The sequence below is a fragment of the Arachis hypogaea genome, chromosome 14 (genome assembly GCF_003086295.3).
Source record: "Arachis hypogaea cultivar Tifrunner chromosome 14, arahy.Tifrunner.gnm2.J5K5, whole genome shotgun sequence".
Taxonomy (NCBI): Eukaryota; Viridiplantae; Streptophyta; class Magnoliopsida; order Fabales; family Fabaceae; genus Arachis; species Arachis hypogaea.
This window is the reverse complement of record NC_092049.1, coordinates 6,868,983-6,888,294: the sequence shown is the minus strand read 5'-3', so window position 1 is coordinate 6,888,294 and position 19,312 is coordinate 6,868,983. Positions and strand designations below refer to the sequence as shown.

The following is a 19,312-nucleotide window of genomic DNA, read 5'->3' as shown; positions in this document are numbered from 1 at the left end:
TTTGGTTTATAAAAATGGGAAGGTAGAGAAGTTTTCAGAAATGGACCTGGGCTTTGTTAATTTCGGATACTTGATCATATTGTTTAAGGGCTTGGGGTACCAATCATACAAGACAGTTTATTGGTATGATCCAAGGAGTCCTGATATTGAGTCTGGGCTGCATATTTTGACAGGGGATGCAGGGACTAATGCAATGAGAGAGAACAAAATGAAGAATACAGAAACGGACGAGTTTTACCTATACTTTGACCACCCTGTTGATGAACCTGAGATTGTGGAGGATGCTGGAAAGCAAAGTAACAGTCCTGTCGCATAAGAGGTTTTGGTGGATAATCAGAGTTCGTCATCTGATGATGGGTACGAGAGTACGGAGGATGAGCCTTACAAACCTCCACCTCCCGGGTTTGAAAGTAATAGTGACGAAGATGATACCAATGGTGATGAGAATGGTAGCAAAAGGCAAAGAGTAATGAAGGAAAAGAAAAAAGTTGTGTCTCCAAAGAAGCCAACTGCAAAGAAGATAGGTGCTAAAAGAAACAGGAAGACGTGGAAGAAGAATGGACAAAGTAGTGGACCCAATGAGCAGCAGGCCAAAAAGAATGTTGGGCCTGATCCTAATGTGCAGCCCAACAGGGACCAACATGTTAGGTTCTATGTGAGCCTGCTGATCCAAGATGATGATGATGACTCGGTATATGATTATGAATCTGAGAATTTACATACACCTATATCATCAGATGATGAATCTAGCAAGCATAAATTTTATGAGTTTGATGATGATTATGCTTTTGGAGATGGGAGGTTTGAGTTAGGGATTAGGTTTGCCACCATAGAGAGATTTAAGAAAGTTGTGAAAGACTCATTCATTGCTGAGGGTAAGGAGTTTAGGTGGATTAAGAATGATAAGGAGAGAGTGAGGGTGGGATGCATGGATGATGAGTGTCCGTGGCTGGTTCATTTATCATACAACAAATCTCTGTAATGTTATCAGGTGAAGACTTACAAAAATGACCATACACATGCAAGGGACATGGAAAGTAATGCGGCTGATCAACATTGGATTAGTTTGAAGGTTGAGAAAAGAATGAGTACACAGCCTCATATGAGGATAAGTGAGGCTATTGACTTTCTCAGAGAAGAATTCTCACTCACTGCACATCCAAAAATAGTTTACAGAGCAGTTAGAGAGGCAAGAGAGAAAATCATGGGCAATGAGAGGGAACAGTACAGTAATGTTAGAGATTACTTGTTTGAGATATTAAGAAGCAACCCAGGGTCTAGGGCAGAATTGTGTGTCACTCCTATTCCTCAATCCCCGCCTGTGTTTGATAAGCATTATATATGTTTAGAGGCAGCTGACTGGTTAGTTTTAATTAATTGTTAATTCTTTTTTCAATTATATGCTTTATATATGTTTAACTGGTACATGATGTTGTTCTGTTTTAGACATGTCCTGTATCCATGCAGTAACAACAATCAGGAAAAGACATGATCATCCAGAAGAATATGTGCATCCATGGTCATGCATGGAGTCAATCCATAAAACATATGCACACTGTATTCAACCTGTGCCAAGTCAGGAATTTTGGACAAGGAGTGAGTATTCAAGACCAAATCCTCCCATCATAAAGAGACCAATAGGCAGGCCAAAGATACACAACAGACAAAAGGATCTGCCTGAACCAATGATGCAGCAAGGTGACAAGTTGAAGAGATCCTTTAAAGTAACTTGTAGTAAATGTGGTGCAGAGGGACATAATTATAAGACATGCAAGGGTGCTCCATCTGACCCCAACTGAAAACCTAAAAACAAGAAGTCCATGAAAGGTGGGACAAGTCAATCACTAGTTGTCCTTCCACGATCACAGTCAGCACCAAATGATAATGTAAGTATTGTATTTAAGATAGTAATTCGGATAATTGATTTTGCTGCGTGATGTATGTCTTTGTTTAATTCAATGTTTGAGAATTTATATAGTAAAGTTCTAATTGGTCAACTTATTTGGACAGGATGCTCCTAACACCTAAAGTGCTCTATTTAGCTAGGCTCCATCTAGTCAGGATGACATTAACAATAGCTAGCAATACGCTCCAGATATAAGTTTTATTTATTATTGTAAAATATTTACCCTTTAAACTGTTATTTATCCTAAATTTCATGAATACTTTCTTATATATGACAACCAGGTTTCAAGTGTTGTGAATCCAACTCCTTCTATGTCTGTGGCAGCAACACCAAGGCCTGTAACACCAGCTCCAGTGGCAGATCAACTCAAGCCAGGTCCTGTAACTAGAGGGACACCATTTAGGCCTCCACTTCAAGTTCCATCTACAACCCACCAAATAGTTCAACCAAAAATTTTAAAAATGAGGCCCAAGCAGAAGATATTTAGGCCACCTGCTTCATTTTGCCCCAATTCACTCCCACCTCTAAATCAGCCTGCACCACCACAGCCTCAACCACAAGGTGCTCCACCTGGCCCATAACCATCTTAAATCAGGCCAGGACCAAGTACAACAGCTACCAAGGAGACATTGGCAGCAGCAAGCACAACAACAATACGGCTGTTCAAATTCATTCCTAATCCACCCTCCATCAATCCAAAGAAGTGAAGAAATATGACATATTGAGCATTCCACTATGTCTTGTAATAGCATTTAGAAAACTTGACTGTGGCAACAATGTTTTTTTGAGAGGCTTGTTTTTTTGGAGAAGCTCTTAGAATTTTATAAACCATTGCAAACTTGTTAGGTATTTAAGGCTTACTTTTTGTGATGTTAAGCTTCATAATATTATACATTTTAAGAGGTTTGTTCGTTTTGGGTAGCTTTTAGAAAATTTGACTGTAGTAAAGATGTTTATATAACTTTTAATCTATGTTATGTGTTTATGTATACAACTCTTATGCCTACTTTTTTCAATTATTCAATGCTTCTTTAGATGTTGACAACATAACTTCAACAACCTACTGATATTATAACTTGAATTGCATTTAGATAGATAATAGGATACATAAATTGCCTAAACGACATGTTTCAATACACAACAAAAATCTGGATCAACCCATTTTTCTATTCTACTTTCTAGAATTCATTTTCCAGGCACTATATACATAAAAAGCAACAAAAATAGCACATACAATTATACCAACACCACAAGCTAATGGGTTTTTTTTCTTCTCTAGAGTAGTAACCTTCTCCTCTAGAACATCCATCCTATGATGAAATTCCTCATCCTCTTCAACAACTTCAACCTCTTTCTCAACCAGAGGTCTTTTATCAAAGATGCAACCATTGTTTTCAATTATAGCAAGATGTTCATCGACCCAAACGAAAAACTTGTAATGCGGTTGTTTTTTCTGTCAAAATTCTCAAATTTATGTACTATATAAAACCATTTCAGAACAAAATTCCCAAATTTTTTATCTTACCTTATAGAATGGGCAACCCAAGAAGACTCTGTTTGGGTTGCTAATCGTCCTCGACATATACATTATTGCATAAACTCCACAGAAGCATCTCGGGCGACATCGTCCTTCAGGTCTCCGTCTTGCACAACACAAGGATCTGAGATTGAAGCAGAATTTTCTTCTCTTACTCCCCTGTGGCTTCTTCTTGACGTTGATGATGCTCCATTAGCAGCCATGGTTGACGCAGGTAGAGCTCCTCACCACTAGCCTCCAGAAAGAAACGCAATCAATTTAAGGATGAGGGCCAAAGAAGAACGACGTAGCTTTTAGGTACAAGAACTTAGTTGTCCAATTTTTGAAAGTATCTTTCCGGTCAACAGTCCACGTGTCAACCCGTCATGCCACGTCATCAGACCGGGAGCCACGTCAGACTTTTCCGTTGAGTTTGACGGAGACAATTGGACTGAGGGACTCATCCGTCCAAGATTTGTGAAGGTCGAGATTTAAAAGTATTTTCAAATACTCAGGGACGAAAATATCTGCGGGACAAAAAGTCAAGGACCTATTTATCATTTTCTCTTAAGTTAATATATTGATACTTGATAGTGATAAATTATGCAACAATAAACAAAAATAGTACATTAAATAAAGGAATAGTCAATGGAAGTATAGTGAATAACAAGTCAACAAATATTTTTAAATTGTAATCTATACTAATTAATTATTATTAATTAGTAATTACTTAAATTTTATCTTTTAAAAAATATAAAATTAATAATTATTAATTACAATTGTTTAAAATTTGGTGCCGATGAGTTATAGCTCAAATGGCATAGACTCTTCATACTCAATTAAGAAGTTGCGAGTATTGTTTAAAATTTGGTTAAAAATTATTTATCTATACTTTTTCCATAATCAAATTCAGCAAGTGGTCCAATATAATGAATCAGATAACTATTAAAACTTAAGAGTTCTATAACTACAGTAATAATAAAAAAAATCAAGTATAATTTAAATTACACGATACTTCATATGTTAAATTCAACTCTCCTCTGGACTAAAGTAAACAGCAATGATTCTATTTTATGAAAAAATTGACAACAACAAACAATTCGGAGGTCCGTTTTTTAGTTTCCGAAATTCGTATTTGTCCAACCATAAGTCGGACCATGCGATTTTTTAAGCAAAATTTTAAAATCAAACAACTCGCATGGTCCGATTTATGTACTCTTAGTTTTTTCAATTTTTTTAACACAAATCGGACTCTCCGATTTGTGTACTCTGAATTTTTTTTACTTTTTTAAACACAAACCGGAAAGTCCGATTTGTGTACTCCCACAATTTTAAAAAACACAAAAAATTACCATATTAAAATATATCACTTATTTTACTTCCATATCAAAATTTTTTAGCCAAATATAACAGTGTAACCCTCCATTCACATCCCAATCACCAATTGTCAAGCTTTGAAATTTGGTTCTAAAGCTTGTGACAAGACGGGCAAAGTGCCACGCCCTGCTAAGGTTGCATGTTTTGCATGCCAACTTTTACACAAGTTCATATGTGATTGTAATAATTAAAATTACTATATAGCTATTAGTTTAATTAGATTATAGTTTGTACATGGTTAATAGAATTCCATTCATCTTTAATTTCTTTAAGCTACATGAGTATTATCGTGACATAGTTAATATATAGATGAATAAATTTCATTTTTAGTTTAGTTTAATTCCTTTAGCTTCATATCAGCATTAATTATCATGTACAAAGTTAATATATGAATATATAATTTCATCTTTACTATTATTACTCATCTTTCCCTCTAACATCTTCTCTTTCTTTCTAATACATTATTCAAGTCTCACAAACATATGCATGGATGCCTTTATATATAGGATCTTGATTGTAATATTTAAAATAAAATTTTTGAATATCAAAATTATCTCTTACATTTTAAAATTAAGTTTCTTATTAAATTTTAAAGGTTCATAAAATATTGAGTATTTAGACACAAGATATCAAAATATAATAATTATTTATTCGTAATTATCCTTTGATGATTGGTTCTACGTTAAAATAACCTACTTTTGAATAAAAATAAAAATAAAAATAAAAAATAGTGTAAATATTTATCTTCATTATTATTTGCAAGTAATATTTTTTTCAAATTTATTCTTATAATTTGTTAAACAACAATTATCACTATTAATAAATAAATTAAATTAGCATATACATATTACATAACTAACTGACTAATTTACTAATTTTATATATATACTTTATATTTTTCTTTTCATGAATTTTTTCCATTTCAATCCATACACTTCAAACTATATGTATAATGTATCATTGTAAATCAAAATAAAAGTTGTTTCTAATTAGCGCGTTAAAATAAATGTAAAAGTTGTTTCTCTTCCAATATCCTTATCCTAAATACATGTCAGCAATTTTTTTTAATCGTATACAAATGCAAGATAGGCTGAAACTTATAAAATTTTATATTATAACGAGGGCTTCCCTGTTATTATTTTTTTTGGGTTCATTTTTAAGGAAGGGTGATGATAATTCTACCGTTAAAATTACTTATATTTTACATATATTTTAAATTTTAAAGTGAAAAAATAAAATGAATAAAATTTGAAGAAAGTTCATAATTAATTTAAAGATACTAATAGTTGCACACTTAAATAGGTGTACAATTAATACATGTCCATTCGAGTAAGATGAGTGGAGTTATAATTTTTACTTTTTATCAGATAAATATAAAATAAACTTAAATATATATAACTTATCAATTAACGATTGACCGATATAACTAATCAATTTATTTATAATATTAAGAAGAATTAGGTTATACAATCAAAAAAAATATTTAATAACTAAATTCAACTAAATTATTATAATCTTTGGTATTAGAAATAATTATTTATTCTATGTAAATCTTGTCTTTTGAACTTGTTAAAATATGTATCTATGCATCAAATATAATAAAATGTTTTATACACATGAGATGCATTATTTTTTTTGGTGAGTACATGAGATGCATTATTAGCTTTTAATTTGTTTGTTGTTAGGAGTGAAAAAGGAATAAATAATGAAAAATACAGCGTGGTTTTGGTTGATTATTTAATCTATAAAAATAGATTTATTATTTAACATATTATTTTACATAAAAAATTTATTTTTATTACAAGTAAGAAAAATAAAAGAAAAAAATATTATTTTTTATATATTTTTAATACTACCTTTAATTATATTGTTATTAATAATTATTAATATAAGTTTTAATAGTTTAACATATTATTATAATAAAGATTCGTAATTGAACATTATATGTATTAAATAAATAATTTAAATTAAATATATAAAATTATATTATAAAATATAATAAAAAATAAATAAATAAAAATATTTATATTTTATTTCATGTTAAAGATAGATTTATTATTTAACGTATAATGCATACTCTAATTTATATATAATGTAGATATGAGTATTAACATAATTTTTATTATTATTATTATTTTTTTTTACTTTTCTTTCTATCAAAACAGAAGAAATTTTTTTTTTTATTTTTTTTATTTTTTTTTATCCAAACAACACATAACAAATTTATTTTTTTATTTTTTTCCTTATTTTTTCAATCATTTTTTTTTATATTTTGCCAATGACGTTTATATTATCAGCACAACAATATAAATAATAAAATAATCAAATATTTTTGTATTTTACATTAAAATTATCCATATACAAAAATTTTAGCTATATATGTACATATATACTTTTACATTCGTATACCAATTTCAATTATAATTTCTTTTATTGATTAATTATTATGACAATGTTGGATGACGACATACTGTTACTCAATGTGAAAAGAATAACTAACTAGTGAAAGGATCACGCAAATTAAGTTCTTATCTAAAGTATAACATCTTAGGTCTTAATTTAAAGATACTAATAGTTACACACTTAAATAGGTGTACAATTAATACATATCCATACGAGTAAGATAAGTGGAGTTATAGTTTTTACTTTTTATTGGATAAATATAAAATGAACTTAAATATATATAACTAATCAATTAATGATTGACCCATATAACTAATCAATTTATTTATAATATTAAGAAGAATTAGGTTATACAATCAAAAAAATATTTAATAACTAAATTCAACTAAATTATTATAATCTTTGATATTAGAAATAATTATTTACTTTATGTATATCTTGTCTTCTGAACTTGTTAAAATATGTATCTATGCATCAAATATAATAAAATATTTTATACACATGAGATGCATTATTTTTTTGGTGAGTACATGAAATGCATTATCCGCTTTTAATTTGTTTAATCTATAAAAATAGATTTATTATTTAACATATTATTTTACATAAAAAATTTATTTTTATTACAAGTAAGAAAAATAAAAAAATTATATGTATTAAAGATTCGTAATTGAACATTATATGTATTAAATAAATAATTTAAATTAAATATATAAAATTATAATACTTATAAAATATAATAAAAAATAAATAAATAAAAATATTTATATTTTATTTCATGTTAAAAATAGATTTATTATTTAACGTTGAATGCATACTTTAATTTACATATAATGTAGATAGGAGTATTAATATATTTTTTCTATTATTATTATTTTTTTTTTACTTTTTTTTCTATCAAAATCAGAAGAAAATTTATTCTTCTATTTTCTTTTTATCAATTTTTTCTTCATCCAAACAACACATAACAAATTTATTTTTTTTTTCTTATTTTTTTCAATCATTTTCTTTTCTTTTACGTTTTGCCAATGACGTTATATATTATCAGCACAACAATATAAATAATAAAATAATTAAATATTTTTGTATTTTACATTAAAATTATTCATATACAAAAATTTTAACTATATATATACATATATACTTTTTACATCGTACACCAATTTCATTCATAATTTCTTTTATTGATTAATTATTATGACAATGTTGGATGGCGACATGCCGTTACTCAATGTGAAAAGAATATTAGAAAATATTTACCTCAAGAAGGATTTGTTTCTTAACTAACTAGTGAAAGGATCACGCGAAATTAAGTTCTTATCTAAAGTATAACATCTTAGGCATTAGGATGAGCAAAATAAAATTTTGAATTTAACAACGGATCCTTACTCTTCATAGATACATAAAATATACTGTAATTAAAATTAAAGTAATTGATTCACTACAAGAAAAACATATATTCAGATACATTTAAAAAGTGCAGTCAAAAGTAAAAAAAAAATGATGTCTTAGATTAAGACTACGCTTTTCAAGCTACGGAGACATTTTAGTGGGGGATGTTTGTTCTGGCGTTGTCTATTCTCAAAGGCTACGTTTTTCTGCACCAAGGCCTATACCAAGGCCAAAGGCTACGCTTTTCAATTCTAGCAAGATGCTCATCGACCCGAACAAAAAACTTGCAATGCGGTTGTTTTTCCTGTCAAAATTCTCAAATTTATGTACTATATAAAACCATTTCAGAACAAAATCCCCAAATTTTTTATCTTACCTTATAGAATGGGCAACCCAAAAAGACTCTGTTTGGGTTGCTAATCGTCCTCGACATATACATTATTGCATAAACTCCACAAAAGCATCTCGAGGCGACATCGTCCTTCAGGTCTCCGTCTTGCACAACACAAGGATCTGAGATTGAAGCAGAATTTTCTTCTCTTACTCCCCTGCGGCTTCTTCTTGACGTTGATGATGCTCCATTAGCAGCCATGGTTGACGCAGGTAGAGCTCCTCACCACTAGACTCCAGAAAGAAACGCAATCAATTTAAGGATGAGGGCCATTGAAGAACGACGTAGTTTTTAGGTACAGGAACTTATTTGTCCAATTTTTGAAAGTATCTTTTCAGTCAACAGTCCACGTGTCAACCTGTCATGCCACGTCATCAGAACGGAGCCACGTCAGACTTTTCCGTTGGGTCTGACGGAGGCAATTGGACGGAGGGACTCATCCGTCCAAGATTTGTGAAGGTCGGAGATTTAAAAGTATTCGAAAATATCTGTGGGGTAAAAAGTCAAGGACTTATTTATCCTTTTCTCTTAAGTTAATATATTGATACTTGATAGTGTTAAATTATGCAATAATAAACAAAAGTAGTACATTAAATAAAAGAATAGTCAATAGAAGTATAGTCAATAACAAGTCAACAAATATTTTTAAATTGTATTCTATACTAATAATTATTATTAATTAGTAATTATTTAAATTTTATCTTTTAAAAAATACAAAATTAATAATTATTAATTACAATGGTTTAAAATTTGGTTAAAAATTATTTATCTATACTTTTCCATAATCAAATTCAACAAGTGGTCCAATATAATGAATCACATAACTATTAAAACTTAAGAGTTCTATAACTCAGTAATAATAAAAAAAATTAAGTATAATTTAAATTAGACGATACTTCATATGTTAAATTCAAGTCTCCTTTGGACCAAAGTAAACAGCAATGATTCCATGTTCATTTGCTTTCGCTTCAAAACAAACAGCAACAGTACTGCAAAGATTATGTCACGTATATCCATGTTTAGCCGTGCAAATGGAAATAAATCAGCATAAAACCTTCCCTTATTTTCTTTTCATTTTGAATTCTACTAAATATAGCAGTGTAACCCTCCCTTCACATAATCACATCCCAATCACCAAATCTGGGTATTATTGTTCATGATTCTGTCCCACAAAGCACATTCCATATAAGTCAAGAATTTTTATCTTACATTTATATATTTATACTAAAATATGTAAAATAAAAGAATAGTTAAAAAACTAATATTACAATAAAAAGAGATTTTGTATTTTTCATTTACAAAAAAGAAGGCCGAGTCAGAATAGTTCACTTATTAGTTATTACGATCAAACATAATATGACTAGTCCGCAATTCATTTCGACGGATCTAATGGTATCATATAAAATATTGGAAACATTTCAAGTGCACGGAGAGTACCGGTGCACCAGTTAGTTTAACCGTTAATTTCAATTAATATATATTATATATATTTTTTATAATTTGGATCAACGGTTAAAACAACTGGAGCACTGGTAATCCCAGTACACTTGAAATGTTTTCTTATTATGTTAAAGGCAATGCATTACAAGATGATTTAACAAATAATATTATTACCATATGAGGGCCATTGAAGGAATGGCTTCCACTTCTGTGTCTACGATGACTTGAAGAAGAGAAGCTACTATGGCTCTTGTTGTGATCACCATGGCTTCTTTCTCTTCCAGATTCTGAAATGAAGCTTTGACTTAATGACTTCCCTTACTCCTGTGAGTGTGAGAAGAAGTGTTGAAGGCCTCTGGATTTTGCATTGGATCATTTGGATTTATCATGACAACACCTCTTTCTCTGCTTTGGATCAGCCATTAGCAAAAGCATCATCAGATGAAGATTATATTGATCTGAATATAATTTGATGTGATAAAAATTCTATTTATAAATGGTACTGAAAATCTTATCCAAATTAAATCAGGAAATAACTACAAAATTTAATAGGAAAATCAACTCTAAAATTATTATTATAAAGATATTATAACAAATTAGGGAACAAATGATTAGAGGTCAAAACCAAATTGTTTTCTTGTTTAATTCCTATTCCTAATTATGAGAGATTATAATCTGAGAGAGTATGAGTAGGAGAACTTACAGCCATATTGTTAGCTAGAAAGAGAATAATATGTAGTTTGTCAGTGTTTCTGGAAGAACATGACCCTTTCTTTAATAGCTGAGAACTTAGGGTAACAGTAGTGCCATTAGTCTCTGATTATTGATAACTTGAGGCCAATCAACACAAAACATCGATGGTTACAAAGCTTCTCTTATATGTTTTTGTTTTGAAAGCCAATGAATGACATTGCTTTGAGTTTTGTTCTGCTCTCCACAACAACATTCTCCTTGTCACAATTTTATTTCCACAAACTAGACATTCCTTCCGGTTACTCCATGTGGATTTCATATTTATGTGTGTATATATCTTGTTGATTTTTTCTAACACATTATTTGATGATAGATACTAGTTGGCAAAAAGAAAACATCACAGGACCTACCATTTAATTGGTTTAATATTGATGTATAACAGTACAAAATTTCAACTTAAATGAATGTGAGTTTTTCAAGAAATTGGATTGCAAGAAGTGGATTATTTGTGGAACTAGTCAACACCTTTGAACTCAACAATGTTACTCATCATTAACACTAGTTTCTGTAACTTGTGGAGCAAACTCATATATCATTTACCATTTCGTTGATCATAAAGTTCATAACCAGAACTATCAGATCCAAATGAACTAATCACTTTAAGATAATATTATACATTAATTAGTACATTACAAAACACATAGTGAACAAGGTAGGAAGATCAAGGCAGTTTTTCTCTCTGTCTCTAAACACCAACTGTCTTGTTAAGTAGCCAAAGGCATAGAGCCAATTGAATTGCAAAAATTGAGTGGAGCCATGTTCTGTCAAGCATGAATCCAAACACAGTGATTCCTGCTCTATTGTTCTCCATGTATGTTACTGCAAAAAATGTAAAAAATCAAAGTAATTCAGGACCAAAACACAATTGGACAGGTGATTTACCATAACAAGAATAACCAAACTAGTAACTTAGTCTAAGAAGAATGAATAGAAGCAACAAAATAGTCATTTACCAAGAGCTTGTCTCTTATGGAATGAGATTGTCTGTGTATGAATTGGCATCATTTTGGTGTTATCCAACTCATCCTCCTCATCCCCAACATCATCATCAGACGATCCCCAGCTAATATGGGCAGCGATATCTTGGGCCAAAGGTGTCGGTACTCTTGGCGTCTCTCCCTCAATGTTGTCAAAAGAGTTTACTGTGGCACATATATGCCACTTAGCAGCAAGGCTTGTACTGGCTTGTGCCTTATGTGTGATCTTGGTCGCGCTTCGCAAGAGTATGTAAAGTCCACTCACCAAGGTAATGGCAACTAACTGCAACATCAGATTCAACACACAATCCTTCTGTTGTAAGTATCTAATGCTTGAGAAAGTTTAACATTTTGATAAAAATCATAGGAAAACTCAGGCCTATTTGGTTTTTATATTTTCATTTTCAGTCGCAAAATCACATTGAAAGAAACTTTACCGCGAGCTCTCCACCTCTGAGGATGTCAAGATCAGCATTTGGTCTTGTAGCCATAAGCAGGAAAATGAGCTGGCTTGCTGTAACCAAAATTAAAGAAGCTAAAATGAAAACCCGGAAGCGATGGCTGATAATCCGCAGATTCCTCCTTATTCTCAGGTGCTCTATCAAGATGAATGCCACCTCGCTTTCTCTTTGGAAAACTTGGGCGAAGTCATCTAGTCTGAATATTTGAAGGTAGCATATAAGCCGAAAGAGGACACACACCAAGAAGAAAATGGAAGTTCTATAAATCCAAGAACATAGCTCCAGTGTGCACAAAATGATGCTACTTAAGTATACATTCCCATAATATGGAATTCCGGATCCTCCTGAAGCATACCACCATATCTTGTAAGCAAATTCAGCTATAAAACAAGGAAGCCCCCAACGCAAGATAAGAATATTGGTTCTCTGCAAACAAAAGAAGGGAAGTTATTTCACTACACAAACACAATAGAATAAGTGGTTTCTCCCTCAATCAGATGCATTTATCTGTTTTTCCAATGTCAAATGTTCAATTATTATATAAAACTATTCTAGAACAAATTATTTTCACATGGAATTCCATTGATGTGAGTCGATATTCGTCTCACAAACAAAACAAATCATTGACCAAGACTATCACTGAGAAGCAGACACATTTTTCTTGGGGTTATTTTGAAAAGCATAATGATCAATTGATCATGCTCCTTTGTTTGGTTGCAAATTAGAGGCAAAGGAATCCAATTCATAACCCCACAATGAACTCCACCTTGTCCTTATTCTTTTTACACAGAAGTGAAGGAACTAAAAATAATCCATATCTCTTGTTTAGTACTTCTTTTTTCGTTGGTATATTCTTTTTTGAGTTCTAACCAAGAACACACTTATTAAGAAGGACCGCTCAGTGCACAAGTATCTCGTGTTAGTACAGAGTACGAAAAATGACTCTATCTAAAAAGTATATTATAGGTAGTCTAACCATTGCCTCAAATCTCCGTCCGAAAACAAACTTATTACCAAGATTATTAAACTCTCAAGCTAACATCTAAAATTTTTACAAATTTAGGTCCCCGAATCTATAATTGAGTTTAGGTTTATTACACTAATTCTAATGTAACCAACGCCATCAAAGTAAAATTCTCACTTTTTGGCTTGTATCTAGGAAACTGATTAACCTGACCATACTATAAATAGACCAAAACTCAGTCATACGTATAAAATTGACTTTAAAAATATGTGAAATAATATAAGTATATATATAAAAATACATAGTCCAAGATCATTTGTTAAGACTTGAGAGATCAAGGTAACTCAATAACTAACACTGTTCATACACCAAAGACTATTGAAACTTTACAGTTACTTGCATAGTTGTACTGGTAAAATTACTAGGCAACAAGTTGAAGTTCAAATTGAAATTGGAGAAAGAAAATCAGAGTTAGTGAAAGCACAAACCTTCATCTGTTCTGCATATGCTCGTTGAATCTTGAGGCTCTCGTCACCAACCTTATCAAGAAAGAGGAACTTCCTGAAACCATATCTGCGATCCCAACCGGAGAGGCAGAGGAAAGAGAGCGTGGCAAAGACCGAGAGAGAGATCTGAACCGGCACGTGATAGGGTCGAGTGTGATCGGAGTCGCACGTGTCAGAACAATCTAGAAGGAAGTGAGAACAAATAGGAACAACCAAGGCCAAGAAGATGAATATGGACCAAGACACAGTGCTCTTGCATGCGTTTGATTGGTCCACGTACACCCATCTCAGGTATGACCTGAAGCTTCTTAACTCAGCTCCATCGTAGGTCACGTAGAAACCACTCTCGTTGTTTTTCGGTAACAGTGATCCTCTTTCATCTTCCATAGCCTTGGATTTTTCTGTATGAACAATCAGGTGTTGATGAACTTGAACACATAAAAATCGAAAATGTTTCTATACTCCTATCATGAATTTGCTTCTGTTTCAAGCTCCTCACATGTTCTCTTCAATTTTTTAATGTGTTAGCTATGGTTTTTGATAGCATCACATTTAAACCTTTTTTTTTCTTCTGGACCAGCTAGCATCTTAAATAATTAAAATTCAAACAATTTTATCTATAAAATCTAATTATTATATAGTGTGATGTTGTGAAGTAAGGTTTTTGAAAGGGGAAGAACATGAAATAGAAGGGGTGAGCACGGGTAAAATTAGAACCAAATCCATCAAAATGTAATTGGTTTGGTTTGGTTTTGATTTGTAATTTTTTTTGTACATGTATCCAAACTAAACTAAACCGATTAAAGATGGATTGGTTTGGTTCGGATAATTGGGTACTCGATGACTTTAAAATTCATAAAAAAAAACTAAATTTTTATTTTAAAAATTCAACAAGTACAATAAACATGTAACATTAATAGAAATAATCTAATCATGTTAAACACCAAATACATTAAAAACTAAACTCATTAAAATCCAAACATATTAATAATAAATAATCATTGTTTAATAAAAAAGTCATATATATTTTTTTATTTAATTAATATATGATCGGGTTCGTGGGTTGGTTCGGGTTCCACACCTCTAAAATCGATACCCGAACTAATCACTAACAAAAGTCATCAGTTTGATTCGAATTGGACCCAATTACCTGTTGGTTCCAGAACCAATTACCTGTTGGTTCCAGAACCAATTTAATCTGATACCCGTTACCCATGCTCACCCCTATGTAATAAGAAAGAATTAATGTGATAAGAGATAAATAGAGAGAGAATTAATCAAATCAAAGAGAGTTAGAAAAGAATTAATTCTATAAAAGAAAAATTACAAAGAAAAAATGATACTAATAATAATTTCTGTTGGGCTCATTTTTATTCTTTATAGTTTTTTTTTTTTTTTGGATTTTTGTCTCATAAATCATATCTAAATACTCAGCTAAATGATAAATATACAATATATAATAAAGAATTAAATCATTTTTATGACTTATTTAGTATTAAAATTCCCATAAGTTTAATCAATCAAATTGATTGGGACATCCACATCATATAGATAGCTAGTTGGGAATTGTTTGATAAACCATGTTGCATCAGCAACTCAAAAAGCAATTATTTAGTACTACTTGTCAAGTAAGTATATGTCAATGTGGTCATTGTGTTCAACTACTCTTAGCTTCAAAGTATGACTCGTGATATACTTGGCTTTTAAAACCTTTGGGCAAACCAAGACAGCAAAACGTAACCTAGCTGTAAATGACTGATAACAAGCTCAGTTAAGGTTAAGGATCGCTAAAAGCGTGTGTTTACTTATTAAATGATTAATTATATAGATTTTATATATCATAAATGTGAACGAAAATTGGAGGCGAGCAAATAATGAGTGGCGTGTTAAATAATAAATACCAGCTGGACAGGAGTTTCATGCGGATTTGGTCTTGTCTTTATTACCAGAGGTGCCGAGTGGCAAGCTACTATTTGGGTATGCGTTGCACTTTAAAATAACGAAAATGTTTTTTGTCCTTTAAATTTTAGTTTGAAAGAAGGGACAAAAGTACACCTGAAAGTTCGCACGCTGGACACGATTATACTTCAATCATTTAATGAGTCACGCGTGCACACTATTTATACACTAAGGCGAATACAGTATTTTTCGTGTTTATTTTGTTTAGAAAGAATGGACAAAAATACATTTGAAAGTTCACACGCTGGTCACAATTACACTTCAATCATTTAACGCCGCCACATGTCGATGGTCGGAAGGGTAAATGTGTCTGCCGGAGTGTATAAATGGTGTGCACGTGTGACTCATTAAATGATTAAAGTGTAATCGTGTCCAGCGTGCGAATTTTTAGGTGTACTTCTTCCTTTTAGTTTTTAGTCCACTTTAAAATTTAATAATATATTATTTTAATTTTTATATTCATTTTTATTATATTAATTGTTTAAAAAATAAAAATTACTTATTTTTTTATTTTTTTTTCTTTTTCAAAAATTGAATAAAAAATTATTTTTAAAGATATCTAATTACACTGCTAAAATAAATACTATCATAAGAATTACATACAAATATGCATGTTTTTTTTTAAAAAATATATACTTTAAATTATATCAAAAGATAGTATAAAATATCATTTTTCTTTATTATTGTATAGATATAATGCCTACAATTTCCAGAAGAAAAGGAAAAAATCACGCCTACAATTACGTGGCTATCACGACAAAGAAAAGTTGACTATTTTAGTTAATTTATTATTAAATGTATTAGGAAAAAAACTGTTACTTATCACTATTTACTATTAAGTATAACAAAAAAAGTTTTTAAGTTGTAAATATAATAACTCTTTTATTTTATTTCCTTTTTCTAACTTTTACTTTAATTTTAGTTTATCTTTTTCTTTATTATTATGTTTTTAGTTCCTATTATAATATTATAAATTACATAAGATTGACATAGAAAAAATTTCTAATATTTATGTTGATTAAACACGTATTTAAAAATTTTTTTATTGTTTTTTAAATTGCTAAAACACATAATCTATGTAGTGGGATTGTTCAATTATAGGCTTGATTCAAAATATATATTATATATAAAAACTTTTTAAGTAGTATAAATATATTAAGATATACATATATAAAACCAAAATTGTTTGGGCTAAATTAATTTGTGGATGTTACTCACAAATAAAAAAAAAGGATAGAAATGGAGACATTAATTTTATTACTTTATTTGACTAGTAAATGATGATATAATAATATGCTTTTTTTTTCCCATTTATATACCTCTATTCGTTAATTATAATATACTTGAATAGATACTAAGTATTTAGTAATTTATAATATTAAAATTAGTCTAAACACTTTAAATACTCTAAAGTTAATACTTTATTGATTTATGTATTTTCTTTTTCCAAAAATGATCTATATCTTTAGACGGTGAAAAGAAAGTATAATTAAATTTATTTGTATTTATTTTATTTCTTTAGAAGATCTTTTTATTTGTCAATAAATTATATCTTAAATGACTTAATTTTTTTTATTCTAATTAAAAAATTTTAAATTCGAGTCTTATTTTTAATTTTATAAAAAAAAAATCCCTTCATTTTATCGATAAGTATGTCAGGGAATAGATCTTGGCACAAAATATGAAATCTAACAGCTTGAACCTAAAAATTACGTAATGAAATGACATCATATTGTTGGTAGAAACCTATAACAGGAATGCTCTATATTTATTATGAATTTTTTAATTTTAAAATTATTTTATTTGGTTGATTTGATCTTTTTCGTAATGATAATGTGATAAAATAAATATTTAATAATTATATTATATAAAATTTTAAAATTTACAAAAAAATAATTATTTTTTTATTAAAAATACATCTATTATAATTTTATTTATTTTTAAAAATTATTTTATTAAACATAATTATAATATTTATACTTATTAAAAAAGATTTTTAATTTGATTTTACCAAAAATACGTACGGCAACTTAAAAAAAACTACTTTTATAAATTATTTTAAAAAAAAAAAATTATACCAAACTAAACCCGATACATATAAATATGTCAAATCTTATTGAAAGAGCCAGAAACAAAAACAACACAAATATTCTACACAAAAAAAATATAAAAATACTTACAACACAATATGACAGTAATTATGAACAAGTAAATATAACAAGTAAAGTAATAACAAGAACACACCGAGATTTTAACGTGAAAAATCCTTTCAATGTGAGAGGTAAAGAGGTAAAAACCACGAGTCGTCCAAACCAATAAAATAACACCACTGTAATCAAATGAGGTACAAGGGAGTCTCAAACAAAGCATCGCATAAAAATGTGCATATAATCAGCCAAAACATCAAAGTACCAAAGTTTACAAATGATAAGCAAGAATATGAAAAATATCCAAAAATAGAGCTAATGTTCGAAGCCTAATTCTTCCTTTGAAGACTTCCAATTAAAATCTTCACCGTTCAGAATGAAGAACAAGATAAGAAGAATCTGCATTCCAAATTTCACGTCGATCCAACGATGAAAGAATGAGAAACTGCTGTCAAAAATCGCTGTTCTGTGTAAAAACGAAAAACCTATTCTATCTCTTGCGAAGCCAATTTCTTCCACCGAAGACTTCCAATCAACATCTCCACCGTCCAAAATGAACAAGACGAGAGAAAATAAATTTTAAGCCAATCCAACGATTAAGGAATGAGAAACTGCCATTTGAAATTTACTGTTTTGCATAAAAATAAAAATTCTGTTTTCCCTCTTCTCTCTCACTTTGGTGACTATACTTTCTACCTCTCAATGACTCCAAAATCTTATTAAGATTGTGGCACAATAAATATAAAAAGATACCCTAAAAAAATTAGACTTAAACCTAACAAAAAAGAGAAAAAATCCAACACTCATATCATCTAAAACATCATCAAAATCTATATATTATTGCCTCAAAACAGTTCCAACTTATAAAATCTAAGAGAGGTTGTCAAAACTTGTCATGTTAATTAGTGGTAATCAATTTTTATTTTCTTTAAATTTGTCCATATTCTAGTTACAGATCATCTTTGGTAGTAGCGGCAAACTGTAATGGAGTGATACGTGAACATGGACAAATTTTTTTTTTTTTTTTTAAAGATACGATTTTTAACTACTAAAAATTTAGATGTTAATAAATTAAAATTAATCATATATAAAAGAGTAAACTTAATATCCATAAAAATTATTT

At 29.9% G+C, this 19,312-nt stretch overlaps 1 protein-coding gene across 1 annotated transcript; it reads right to left on the bottom strand.

The window, feature by feature from the left end:
• Nucleotides 1–11,641: 11,641 nt before the first annotated feature.
• LOC112741265 (uncharacterized) lies at nucleotides 11,642–15,544 on the bottom strand. The gene is made up of 4 exons (XM_025790161.3): nucleotides 14,066–15,544; nucleotides 12,590–13,039; nucleotides 12,129–12,435; nucleotides 11,642–11,994 (listed from the first exon to the last, which is right to left on the bottom strand). The coding sequence occupies exons 1-4, from the start codon at nucleotides 14,468–14,470 to the stop codon at nucleotides 11,861–11,863; spliced, it is 1,296 nt and encodes a 431-aa protein (XP_025645946.1). The 5' UTR covers nucleotides 14,471–15,544; the 3' UTR covers nucleotides 11,642–11,860.
• Nucleotides 15,545–19,312: the final 3,768 nt, after the last annotated feature.